Source organism: Xenopus tropicalis, chromosome 3 (assembly GCF_000004195.4).
Source record: "Xenopus tropicalis strain Nigerian chromosome 3, UCB_Xtro_10.0, whole genome shotgun sequence".
Taxonomy (NCBI): domain Eukaryota; kingdom Metazoa; phylum Chordata; class Amphibia; order Anura; family Pipidae; genus Xenopus; species Xenopus tropicalis.
In genome coordinates this window covers 115,784,517-115,799,063 of record NC_030679.2, presented here as the reverse complement: position 1 = coordinate 115,799,063, position 14,547 = coordinate 115,784,517, and the positions used below count along the sequence as shown (strand labels likewise).

General features: G+C 43.0%; 1 protein-coding gene across 1 annotated transcript; it reads left to right on the top strand.

Moving 5' to 3' along the window:
- Positions 1–8,315: 8,315 nt before the first annotated feature.
- Positions 8,316–13,184, top strand: LOC100489553. Its single transcript, XM_031898218.1, has 2 exons — positions 8,316–9,894; positions 10,237–13,184. The coding sequence occupies exons 1-2, from the start codon at positions 8,400–8,402 to the stop codon at positions 13,182–13,184; spliced, it is 4,443 nt and encodes a 1,480-aa protein (XP_031754078.1). The 5' UTR covers positions 8,316–8,399.
- The last annotated feature ends 1,363 nt before the right edge of the window (positions 13,185–14,547 follow it).

The following is a 14,547-nucleotide window of genomic DNA, read 5'->3' as shown; positions in this document are numbered from 1 at the left end:
GTCTTAGTAAATCAGCCCCTATGTGTAATGATGTGCCAAACAATATATTTACATCTTGGACCCTATGCTCCACTTCCAAACTTGCCCGGCCACCACCTCTTTTACAATTAATTGTAGAGATCTGTAGATAATTGCTGCTTCGAGGGGGGGGTCTGCGGAGGGAGGTTTCAATGACGGTGGGCGTCCTTTCCTTGGGTGCTGTACCATCTGTCCCTGCTCTGAGGTAGCTTCTACTCCGCCAGCAGTTATCTCTGATCCAAAAGATCCTTCTGCTTGCATCTTTATCACATCTACCTGCTGTGTGCCTACAGTTGCCACAGATTACAATTCCAAAAAGAATAGCAATTCTGGTGCCCAACTGTTTTTTTTTTAAAGGTTGAAATGGCCAATCCAGAAGGATTCACAGCAGCCTAATCTTTTTTCCTAAGTTCTCCTGTCTGACAAATTTATCAGAAGAGACATATGTGTCATTCACGCTATTGTTTTTATTGCTTTGAGCAGTTGAACACATTAATTTTCAGTGTTAGTACCCAGAGAAGCTCAGCTGCAGCAAAGAGCACTAACTGGGGTTTCTACCTGTTCAATTTTGACCTGGACAGCCCAGTTTTTTTTTAAGGGTCTGTCCAGGTCAAAACCTTCTGCCAGGTTTCAACATTCTGAATATTGGCAAAACCCTTCAAATTGTGTTTGGTGGATGCAATAACCCTGCCCCTCATGTCATCAAGTGGCCAAAAAAACGTCACCACTTGATGACGCCCTTTCGTGTGAGTTTAAACCTGCCAAAGATGGCACCCTAGCACTAACACCCATCTGAATCATTAAACCCCGCATCATACCTGTATCAGGGATTAACAAATTGGATTGTATTCTGGTGCTGAATTAAGGTTTTATCTAAATGCTATGTCCTCCTGCTTGTGAAATGAATAGACATCAGGCATGAGCAAACTGCTTTAGAGGATTATATAATAAACGGAGCAAGGTTTGCTAATGGTCAAGTCACCAATAGCAGAACCAATCAAATCATTTACTGGTCTGTTTAAAGGTACACTGGTTGTTGAGGGCAGGGGCGGAACTAGTTGTAGACAGAAGAGGCACATGCCTAGAGTGGAGTTGTGGGGGAGGGGACACCATGCATGTACCTCTACTGTTTGCCTACTCCTAGTCCAGACCCTTGTCTTCTCACTGCCAGCTTGGCACTTACCCACCCTTGTCGTTACTGTGCGTGCGGTTGCCTAGGACATCTGGAAGGCTTGGCCCAGCACTGGTTGAGGGTTACTACACGTTGTGCGTTCTGTTACAAAAGGGAGACTGTTATGACTCCCAGGGCTTTGCCGATTGGGATTTAGGGGTGCTGTAAAAGGGCAACATTTACTGTTTTGCTGTATTTTGGTATTTCTTGAGCTAAACAGGGCAAACAAGAAACTAAAGTTACTCCATGTGGATCATTACATAAGTGGATTATATAATAATATCTCTAATGATTTATTTACCAGTAGGTCCTTCCAGCAGACACAAGGCCACCCATTGCGATTACAAGAAAGGATGTTACGTCTGAATATTCAGTTGGGAAATGTTCTTCCTGAACCAGTTGTACTGGCTGATACATTAGATAGCTTCAAGAAGGGGTTGGATGGCTTTTTAGCAAGTGAGGAAATCCAAAAAATAGATCTTAGTACAAGTTGATCCAGTGACTGGCCCAATTGTCATGTTGGAGCCAGGAAGGATTTTTTACCCTCTGAGGCAAATTAAGAAGCTTCAGGGTTTTTTTTTGCCTTCCTCTGAATCAACTATTAGTTAGATTTCATATAGATATAAAAGGTCGAACTCTGTGTTACAGTTACTTTGTATTGTGCTCATGTGTAAAAAATATGTATATAGATGTATACTGCCCCGTTTAGACCAAGAGAGCCCTAAGTAGCTCTCCCATTTGGGGCCCCATCGTTCCATTGCCAACTTCTCTCATATAAACTTATGACTCTACTTTAGAGCCCCCACCCATAGAACAAGAGCAGCAAATTAAAAACATTTCTTTCTTTTCTCCTATAATAGGGTCAACCTTAATTAAAGGAGCACCAAACCTTGGGGCTCTTGGCATTTTTTCTGTCAATACATTAATAATAATGTAACTTCTTTTTCTTCCATTTTAATGTTCTGTCCCTTGGTTCTGCCCATCTCACATTTCCATAAAATCCTTCCAACAAACACTTGTATTCTGTTGATCTAACAAACAATATACAGTGAATACACTGTGTGATTGCGATGACATTTATGGTTACCCATTAGAAAAAATGCTGCCCTTTTCATTGTAATTATCAGGATGTTGTCTATTTATAAAAACTCAAAGAGGTTTCCGGTAAATTCTAAAGTAGTAGTGGAATATCTGTGTAGTAAAATAATTGAAATCCCTGTAAGTCAGTGGAATCTAAACCAAGTACCTATTCCCCTATTACATGGACTGGGTCAGATGGGCCTTTTTACCCAGCAGTTCTTCATTCACTAATAGGACATACAGTAATGGGCCTGTGCTTGCACACTTCTTTCACTTACATCTTGGTTGAAGTTATTTGCAAATAGTGGTTACAAAGCAGCTGAAGATATGTCTAGCAGACTTACATGACCTATTTTACCAACATATATTGAAATGAATCATTAATGAGGGCCCTTGCCGGACCCCCTATACTCCTGGACCCCCTGTAACCACAGTGTTGGCTTTCTCTGTAGTTACGCCCCTGCACCTTCCTTCAAACCTAAAGTTTATTAAATAAAGTTGAAATGTTAGCTATTTTCAACCTTTTTGCTATATTCCCAACATGTATGGCTTAAAAATACCTCCCTGAGTTTGTTTCAGGCTGGTGTTGCAGTGGCGCATCCAGATTTCATTGCTGCTTGCTGCAGCCAACACAAGCACCCAGCCCTTAATGAAACATTGTGGGAAAGGCTGCAGATTTATACATTAACATTCTATCCATGTTTGAAGTATAGAATGTCAGTGAAGCAGACAGGTGGCATGATACTCTGCTTATGACCCATTTTGCTGCAGATACAATACATGCTAGTTCCAGACTCCTATTTGTCTGGGATGTGACCTGACCACTAGCCTTTAATGACTTTGAACCTTTGCTTCCATCTGTGACCTCTGATCTGTGGAGCATATCGCTTCCCTACTGATGGATCTCTGTGTTCTTGCTTCTGTCTGCTGCTAATACCCTATGATCTATCTATTGCTCCTGATTGTTCTGTCATAAATAAAGGTACAGAGACAGATTAGAAACAAATGGGGCCCATAACAATGTTTTAGGTCCCCATGCTTCCACTGCTTAGACACGTGTTTTGGGCTTGATGCCTATACCTTTTGTACTGAAGTAGCGAGTCAAAAACTTTCCCCTTCATAACCCCTAATTTCCTGCTGTGACTGGTTCAGCTAGCACTGATAGGCCCTTGCGAGAGACTAAGGATAATAATGGCCTGGCCTTGGCATCAAATGCAATAATTATATGAATAAATGACAATAAAGAAGTCACTTGCAAAGCTATTAGATAACTTCCATCTACAAAATGTGATAAAAGCAGCAGTTTGCATCAAGTCTACTAACTCATAGAAACCAAATTAGATTATTGCTTTCAGAAGGCAGCCATAGTAACCAATGTAAATGGTGGAGTAGGGGAATGCGTTGGGTTATATTTGCAATCACTTTTGGGCTGCATCAAATCACTAACTAAAGAGGCCACTAGGCACACCTGTCTGTCTCCTGCGGGTCTTTTTATTTCCTATAGAAAAGAATTACTAGCTTGTAAGGACACGTGTAAAGCGGAGGTGATAAATCTAGAGCCTACTCAGATTGCTTTGTCTCCTTGGTTTATTAATCGTTTTAGATTTATGTGCCCCAATATATGTGACAGACAATAAAAGGCATTAAAATCTGACAGAATACTTATATTACAAAGTGTTAGTAAGTAAATGTAATATGTATCCAGTATTTCAAGTCACTGTCATCATAGTATTGGGCAGGGGTGCAAGGGGCCATTACAAGACAAGGCACAGCACAACATAGGGTGAGTGAGCAGTGGGAAACAGATATAAAATAGACAAAATTGGTTTTCTCCAACAAAATCAGATTCTCTTTATGCTCTCCATCAACCAATCACTGCACTGCAGAGCACTTCCTGTTTCCTCCTTAGAGAACTTCTCTTATCACATAACTTTATACAAAATGTACAATTCAAACATTATGGCAAAGTAAGCAACACAAGCATTGTGCAGGAACACTTTTCACTTGCTCCTACAAGTAGATTTCCTATCACTCCAGTTCTAACCAAACCTGACAGACATGTTGTTAAATCTGTTTGATCCATTGTTGCATCGGTACATGTATACCATGGGTATCAGACACTTGGAATAGAGAAGCTGGTGGATATATCGTGCTATGAAGAAAGACCATTGTTTACTAATGTAATACTCTGCATTACTGGGTAAGGATACCATGAAAACCCCTTGGGGGCCCTTTTACAAATTTCAGCAAAAAAGGATTGCACTGATTCAACTGAATTCAAATGGGACATTCCTAAATTCTCAACTAATCTGGTTTAGGCATAGAAAATTATGGGGAGCTTTGTGGAGCAGGCAATGTACTGTGTACTCTTTATTGTTTACTGTCCATATTATAGACCAAATATTCTGTGTAAGCCACATAATGCCCTTTATTTGGATCACTGTGGGCTATGGGCATGCTATGTGCCATATAATGTCCAATGCATTGGGGCTATGGGGACACAGTGACCACTTGAGGACACTGAGAGCACAATTGGCTGTGTATTGTACTTTGTATGTGTTGTGGGGTCAATGTTAGGGGTCAATGTTCTTTGTAACACACACATTATGTATAGTGGCTGGGGGTTGAGTCATGTCTGTTGCACTGCTACTGGGGGTTATCAAAGCAATGACTCTTACCTCATATACTGTGACTGTGAGTAATGACAGCAATGACTTGCATCTTGTTTACTGTGGCAGGGAGGGTTATCAAAGCAATGACTCCCACCTCATGTTCTGGGGCTGTGGGTTAGCAAAACACAGAGTCCCAGTCCCTGCCCATGTAGCGTGTAGGCTTAAAAAAGAAAAAAAAAAGCTTACATTAAAATATTTTGCGGGAGGCCCAGGATATATAGCTGTTCATTAACAAACAGTCCAAAGATCATTCATCATAGCGCAGTTGGGATGAAGCTGATAAGCTCCAGATGACAACCTGAGCTTGAAAGGCAAATCTTTGGACAAATTACCTGCCAGATGTGCTCTTCATAGTCACATGCTGTGGGCTAGCAGAGGTACTCTAACTTGCTGTTAGAAAAAAAACATCTTTCTGTGTATGGCCACCTTCATCAGGTCCCTGGGCAACCTGGCCAACCACCTTGCCCCCCAATAAATGTGTGCACAGTGACGGTACGGGGTGGTAGGTAAGTAACAAGCGGTTGCTGGGGTGAAGCCTGTACTAGGCATAGGCAGACAGAAGGGGTATGTGCCAAGTATTCCCCCATCAGTGAGCCCTAGGCATGTGCCTCATCTGTGTACCCCTAGCCCTGATGTTTACCATTAGTGTTATATGGGCCACACCACAATGCCATCTATTAGTGTGTCATCAGAATCTTGCTTAAAAAAAAGTTTTAGACAAAAAGTATAGCCCAGAAGGGTCTATGCCTGAATTAACACCATCTCTGAATCTGCTGTCCTAGGCACTGGTCTATGGCTGCCTATATAGAATATATATATGGCCCTGTGACAACAGCAGACAAACAACTGGCCACTGAGTGTCAGACTGGGGAGTCTGGGGTGCACCAGGGCTGCCACCTCAGGGGCACCCAGTCCAGTCAGGGATCCCTGTGCAGATCTACCAGAACTTTCCCCTACACAGCTGTGTAGAATACAGAACATGGATGCACAGGAGCTCCTTCTCTCCCATCTGAGGACTGCAGCTCAGAAGGGCCCAGCTAATCAAGTAAGTACAGCACGGCTGGGCCCCCCTAACACCTTAAAAGCCACCAGGCCCGGGACTGCTCTCCTCGCCCATTGCGGCCCTGGGAGCAGGACTGGATCGACAGGGCCCACTGGGTATTCTCCCGGTGCCCCAACAGTCCAGTCCAACATTGTGGCCACTCCATATGCTCAGGGAACCATCTAGTCCACTGATCTCCAATCAGTGGCTTGTGAGCAACATGTTGCTCTTTGTGGGCTGAAATTAGGCACCCATTTTTAAATCTCTGTCTCGAAGGCAAGTTTTGGAAGCAGAGAGACACAGTTTTACTCCAGCAGTCCACATGGCACACTATTTTATGCAGTAACTTTGCATCTCTGATTAAAAATAGCTGCAACTTTTTACAAAAAAACCAGTGTGGATTAAGTAAAACAATCCAAAAATTGCTATTTCCATGCAAGCTGTTATTCATTTACTATAGTGCTACTGAGAGGAACAGTCAAGCAAAAAGGTTCCATGCGCTCCAACATTAAAGTGATGTGCCCTTAAAAAAGCAGCTGTGTATGGCGTGTGAAAATCTCTGCAGCCCCACGTGCTGTGTGTTATGCCTCCAGCACTGTTTTATTGTTTTATTGCACCACCTTGTGGTTTCTTGAGGTATATGTTTTGATTGTTTAAAGAAATGTCCTTTTCAGCCTACCGTACTTTACCATGTGACCATGGGTAATACAGGAAAAGGTTCAGTATAGCTGCCATCTTAGCAGCATTAACAGTGCAATAGCAATCCTGCATAATCCTACCCAATCCAGCCCCGTGGAAGCATCGTTGGTAGGTATCATCCATCCCCAACCCCTAGGTTAATAATACAAACATATATCTTCCATGTTTATACCTTAATGTGGTTTATAATTGTTTATGTGCAGTCACTTCAGGGCACATCTGTTCTTACCCAGGTATCTAGGCCTTAACCCCCACTCAGATGCCTCTCATCTTTTATGTGTTTGTACATGTATAAACCATAATGTTTGTTTACTGTACTTATCATGCTGTATAGTAAATGCTGTCATATTTCTGTTTCCCCAGTTTCACACCTTCCCCTTTGTTAATAAAATGAAGCCTACCAACCTGTCTCATTGACTTGATGAAGGGAGGAGTTTAACTGTATGTCGAACTACACACTGCCCCAGGGTAATACGTAGGGAGGACAGAACAGTGAAACAACGGCTGCACAGCAGGCAGGACAAGCTAGGAGCTACACTGCAAGTGCAGGCAATCTTTAAATTCAGCCACTGCTACTAAGTCACGGTAGCCCAGAGAAGCCACAGCAGCTACAGCAGGCTGAAGACTTCTCCATTATTGTATAATGTCACAGAAACGGGCACCCTCACTAACAACAAGGTCCCAAGTCTCGGGTTCCTCCCAGCGCTCATCTGTCATCAATGCGGCCGCAATTGCCCGCGCAAAGGCAGAAGCAGCCAAGGCCCGAGTCTCCTTTGCAGAAAGGGAGATGGAGGCAAAAACAGAAAAGGCACGCCTAGAAGCAGAGAATGCACGCTTAGAAGCGTCTCTAGAAAAGCTGGCCATAGAGAGGGAAGCTGCAGCAGCCATAGCTGAAGCAGAAGCTCTAGAGGCAATCGTATACCCTGACAGCGAAAGACACAGCAGGGCACCAGATCTAGAGATTGAAGGTCAAGACCCACTGCAGCGCACCTCTGAGTATGTCCAGCAGCATTCCAAACAAAACACAGATTCTCTTTCAGCACAAGAACCAGGTCAACACGCTACCAGAGAGCCAGACCAACAATGCTATACGACTCAAGAAGTCAGCAGCAAGTCACAAGTGCACCAGAGAGGTAACGCAGAGCAAAATGATCCTGCTTATGGCACTCACATCAGCTGGGTACCCAAGCCTACGGGCAACCCTACAACTACTTCCTCTGATATGTTAAGGCGGTATGTCACAAGTCAGCCTAAAGAAGAACCTCCAGACAGGTATGATTACACAACACCTTCTCACTATAACACTCATCCACCTACCTACCATGGTGCCAACCAGGCCACAATGGACTTTGCCAAGTTCTTTGCCCGGCGTGAGTTAATCACCAAAGGACTTGTAAAGTTTAACGACCGCCCAGAAGGCTTCAGAGCCTGGCGATCCTCCTTTCAAAACACGATCAGAGACTTAGACCTATCATACAGTGAGGAGATAGACCTACTTATCAAATACTTAGGCACTGAGTCTGCAGAGCATGCCAAAAGGATCAGGGTGATCAACATAAACCACCCAGAGACTGGTCTCAAAATGATCTGGCACAGACTTAATGAGTGTTATGGCTCAGCAGAGGTAGTAGAGAATGCCCTCTTCAAAAGAATTGATGATTTCCCTAAAATATCCAATAAAGGTTACCAAAAACTTAGGGAACTAAGTGACCTGTTAATGGAACTTCAGGTTGCTAAAGCCGAAGGAGACTTACCAGGACTTGCATTCCTGGACACAGCCAGAGGTGTTAACCCCATAGTGCAAAAGCTACCCTACAACTTGCAAGAACGGTGGATGACACATGGGTCTAAATTCAAACAAACATACAATGTCACATTTCCCCCCTTCACTGTGTTTGTGGACTTTGTATACCAGCAAGCCAAGATGAGGAATGACCCCAGTTTTGATCTCACTCTGCCACATGCCACCCCTTCAGTACCTAATACTCGCAAAGCAGTAACAGTTCACAAAACTAATGTTTCCTCTTTAGGTTCTTTCCACAGGTCTGCTGACAGCTCTCAGGAGGAGACAAACAACAAAGACCCTGGTAAGCAGTGTCCCCTACACCAAAGGCCTCACCCTCTTCTGAAATGCAGAGCCTTCAGAGGAAAGTCCATAGATGACCGCAAAGCCTTCCTAAAGGAAAACCACATCTGCTACAAGTGCTGCTCATCAACATCTCACCTTGCCAAGGACTGTAAGGTCAGTGTAAAATGCACAGAATGTGACAGCACACACCACAACACAGCATTACACCCTGGGCCAGCCCCGTGGACATTACCTCACAACAAGGGTACTAGCGAGCATGGCGGGGAGGAAGGTGACACTGCTACAACTACACCAGAGGTCACTTCACAATGTACAGAAGTCTGCAAAGGAGCCATAGGTGGCAGATCCTGCTCCAAAATCTGCTTAGTCAAAGTATACCCGAAAGGCCAAAGGGATAAAGCTATTAGACTTTATGCAATCATGGACGATCAGAGTAATGGATCTCTAGCCTGTCCAGCCTTCTTTGATTTATTCAATATCAAAGGCCCAAGCATTCCTTACTCCTTAAAGACTTGTGCAGGAGTTATTGAGACAGCAGGGAGGAAGGCATCTGGCTACCAAGTAGAGTCCATAGATGGACAAATATGCTTGCCTTTGCCACCTATAACTGAGTGCAGTCGGATACCAGATAATAGGACTGAGATCCCTACACCAGATGCAGCACTGCACCATGCACACTTGAAATGTATAACGCACTTAATCCCTGAACTTGACCCTAAGGCCCAGATAATGCTTCTTCTTGGAAGAGATATCCTACGGGTCCACAAAGCAAGGGACCAGATAAATGGTCCTCACAATGCACCTTATGCTCAGAAGCTAGACCTTGGATGGGTCATCATAGGTGATGTATGCCTGGGAGATGTACACAGACCAACCAACATCAACACTCTGTATACTAACACATTAGAGAATGGCCGCCCTTCTCTTTTTCAACCATGTCCAAATCGCTTTCTGATTAAAGAGATTCAGAATAACGCTTATCTAACCAACCTCTTAGGAGAGAGCTATCCCTGCGCTAAGGATGATGATCATTTGGGTTGCAACGTGTTCCAGAGATCCAAAAATGACAATCAACTTTCCCTTTCCATAGAGGACAAAATCTTCCTGGAAATCATGGATCAAGGTATGTGTAAAGACAATGCTAACAGCTGGGTAGCCCCACTTCCTTTCAAACCACATAGACGTTCCCTTCCTAATAACAGAGAAGAGGCATTCAAACGTTTCACTTCTCTCACTCGCACATTCCAAAGGAAACCAGAGATGAGAGAACATTTCTTTACATTCATGGGAAAAATATTTGAGAATGGTCATGCAGAAACTGCTCCTAGTATTACAAGGAAAGAAGAATGCTGGTACTTGCCAATCTTTGGAGTATACCACCCAAAGAAGCCAGGTCAGATCAGAGTTGTGTTTGATTCCAGTTCCAAATATGACGGTGTTTCCCTAAATGATGTACTTTTAACAGGTCCAGACCTCAACAACAAACTCTTGGGGGTACTCATACGTTTCCGCAAAGACCCTATTGCCTTTATAGCAGACATCCAGCAAATGTTCCACAGCTTTCTTGTGAGAGAAGATCATAGGAACTTCTTGAGATTCTTCTGGTTCAGAGACAATGATCCAGCGAAAGATGTCCTAGAGTACCGCATGAAAGTGCATGTGTTTGGAAACAGCCCTTTTCCTGCAGTGGCCATATATGGGCTCAGACGGTCTGCCCAGGAAGGAGAAGTTGACTATGGCAGAGATGTCACACAATTTGTTGAGAGAGACTTTTATGTAGATGATGGTCTGAAATCATCACCCTCTGAGGAGACAGCAATCAGTCTGCTTAAGAGAACACAAGACATGCTAGCCTGTTCCAACCTCAGACTGCACAAAATAGCCTCCAACAGCATAGAGGTAATGAAAGCCTTCCCTTCCCAAGACCATGCTAATGATTTAAGAGACCTAGATTTGGGTACAGACACATTACCTGTACAACGCAGCCTTGGCCTAAACTGGGACTTGAAATCTGACACATTTACATTTCAAGTGAACAAGGATGAGAAACCCTTCACTCGCAGAGGAGTCTTATCTACAGTAAATAGTTTGTATGACCCTCTAGGATTTGCAGCTCCAGTGACTGTTCAAGGCAAAGCTCTACTACGAGAACTAACTGTGGAATCTTGTGACTGGGATTCCCCACTCCCAGCAGCAAAGGAACAAGTCTGGATAGAATGGAGAGACTCTTTAGGAGCATTGTCTAGCATTCAAATTCCAAGGCAATACACTTGTACTCCTGCTGCAGGAATAAAAGAAAGGAAGCTTTGTATATTTTCCGATGCTTCAACCAAAGCAATAGCTGCTGTTGCCTACCTTAAGACTGTAGATTGCAAAGGACAGTGCCACATTGGATTCATTATGGGTAAAGCAAAACTAACTCCACAACCTGAGCACACTATACCCAGATTAGAGCTGTGTGCAGCTGTGTTAGCAGTGGAAATGGCTGAACTCATCACTTCAGAAATTGATCTTCAACTAAGTGAGGCTGAATTCTACACAGATAGCAAGGTAGTGTTGGGCTACATCTGCAATGAGACCAGACGATTCTATGTCTATGTGAGTAACAGAATTCTACGCATACGGAGATCAACACACCCAAAACAATGGCACTATGTACCTTCAGACAAAAATCCAGCAGATCTTGCAACAAGAGCTGTACCCGCATCTTGTTTAAAACAAACCTCCTGGTTTACAGGGCCTTCTTTCCTGTATTCATCTGAACAGAACTATCCTGCTGATGGGTATGAACTAATTGATACAACATCTGATCCAGAGATTCGTCCACAAGTATCTACACTCTGCACTGATACTTCAAGTATGCACCTTGGGTCTCATCGCTTCAAGAGGTTCTCCACTTGGAAGTCTCTAGTCAGATCTATTACCTGTCTGCTTCATATAGTGAAGTTCTTCAAGAAGGGTTTCCCTTCAACATCCAACTGCAAAGGCTGGCACTACTGTCAAAGGGCACATACCGTTGATGAACTTGAGCAAGCCAGAAACATCATTCTTCTAAGTGTACAGCAGGAAACATATGCTAAAGAGCTTGAGTGTATCAAAAGCAAAAAGGCTATTTCCAAAGACAGTGTGTTAAAGAAACTTGACCCATTTATTGATGAAAATGGCTTACTGAGAGTTGGTGGTCGCATCATGAAAGCTACACTTGAACAAGAAGAGAAAAACCCACTGATAATTCCCAGCAATCATCACATTGCATCTTTACTTGTTCTACATTATCACCAACAGACAAGACACCAAGGACGTCTGTTTACAGAAGGTGCCCTGCGTGCAGCAGGATTCTGGATAGTTGGAGCAAAGAAACTTGTAAGTAGTGTTATCTTCAAATGTGTCACTTGCAGGAAACTTCGTGGCATGTTTCAGACTCAGAAAATGGCTAATCTGCCAGCAGACAGACTTAGTACTGAACCTCCATTTACAAAAGTTGGCCTTGATGTATTTGGCCCCTGGTCTGTGACTTCACGCCATACTAGAGGGGGTCACGCTAATAGCAAACGCTGGGCAGTAGTGTTTACTTGTTTGAGTATCCGGGCAGTACACATAGAGGTTATTGAATCCATGGATACTTCCAGTTTTGTCAATGCTCTCAGGAGATTCATATCAAATCGAGGGCCAGTGAAAAACATTTACTCTGATAGAGGGACTAATTTTGTGGGAGCCTGTAAAGAGCTAAACATTCCTTCAAACATTGACAAAAATCTGGTTGAAAAATACTTGTCTGACCAAGGTTGTGCATGGACATTCAACCTTCCTCATTCTTCCCACATGGGAAGTGTTTGGGAAAGGATGATAGGAATAGCACGCAGAATTCTTGATTCTATGTTCTTACAGGAAGGGTCAACAAGGCTTACTCATGAGACTCTCACTACTTTCATGGCAGAAGTAGCAGCCATTATGAATGCCAGACCTTTGACCTCTGTATCCAATGACCCTGAGGATCCCTTCATACTTACTCCATCCACCTTGCTTACTCAAAAGGTCAGTACCATCAAAGCTCCTCCTGGTGAGTTTGATACGAAGGACTTATATAAGCGCCAGTGGAGACAAGTTCAAAGTCTTGCTAATACCTTTTGGGACAAATGGAAGAAGCAGTACATCTTCACCTTACAGTCTAGGAATAAGTGGCAGTCTGACAAACAGAACATTGAACCTGGCAACATTGTTCTCATGAAAGACTCTCAGATCAAGAGAAATGAGTGGCCTCTAGGACTTATCACCAGAGTTTTCCCAAGTGAGGATGGGAAAGTCCGGAAAGTGGAGGTCAAGGTTGTAAGGCAGAATGAGACTAAACTTTTCCTTAGACCTATATCTGAACTAATCCTATTGCTTTCTTCCACAGAACTTTCAAATGGGTGATATCTTACAGTATCAGACGGGGAGTGTTATGCCTCCAGCACTGTTTTATTGTTTTATTGCACCACCTTGTGGTTTCTTGAGGTATATGTTTTGATTGTTTAAAGAAATGTCCTTTTCAGCCTACCGTACTTTACCATGTGACCATGGGTAATACAGGAAAAGGTTCAGTATAGCTGCCATCTTAGCAGCATTAACAGTGCAATAGCAATCCTGCATAATCCTACCCAATCCAGCCCCGTGGAAGCATCGTTGGTAGGTATCATCCATCCCCAACCCCTAGGTTAATAATACAAACATATATCTTCCATGTTTATACCTTAATGTGGTTTATAATTGTTTATGTGCAGTCACTTCAGGGCACATCTGTTCTTACCCAGGTATCTAGGCCTTAACCCCCACTCAGATGCCTCTCATCTTTTATGTGTTTGTACATGTATAAACCATAATGTTTGTTTACTGTACTTATCATGCTGTATAGTAAATGCTGTCATATTTCTGTTTCCCCAGTTTCACACCTTCCCCTTTGTTAATAAAATGAAGCCTACCAACCTGTCTCATTGACTTGATGAAGGGAGGAGTTTAACTGTATGTCGAACTACACACTGCCCCAGGGTAATACGTAGGGAGGACAGAACACTGTGCGTTTCATTAGTCTCATTATTTTAACTGCTGCAAGTAAATAACTCTGATATGGGGCTGAGGAGGACTGACTGCTGTGCAAAGGATCAGAAAACCTAAATGTGCCTGCTGCTAGTAGCAGCTAATACTTTGCACTTAGGGTGGCCAGATTTTAGTCTTCTTCTGACGAATGTTTGGATATCAATGGAACATTTAAATGCAACGATCTAAAACTAAAGTTCGGACTGAAATTGTAGGATAAAGCCCTAAAAATACAAATTGGAGGATGTTCTGAACATGAAATAGTTGGCAGACACCAATCGTACGAAAGTGACTTCCTGGAAATGCATTGTAGGTCCCCCAAGGATATTGCCAGATACACAATACATGCACAGATTTTATCATTATCCAACTGTAATTGTCTAACCTGTCCCATCGAAGTAATGACCAATCGCCAAACTACAAAAATTATTGGGACGATAATTCTGAGCCCACATACGGTCTGAGAATTGTACGAATATTTCCCAGATAAAACTGAAAGGAGTCAAAATTGCATTACAAAACTGTATACTATTGAAGGGGTCAAGTACTAGTAAGGGCTGTGTTTGCATTTGCCTTTTGTCTTTATTGTTTACATAGCAACTGCCATTGTCAGAATGTGATTATTGTGCTCCCTGCAATTATCTTCAGAATGTGTCACTCAGTTGTTTTGTACAGTGTAGACAAAACCCTAGCAAATGCCTGG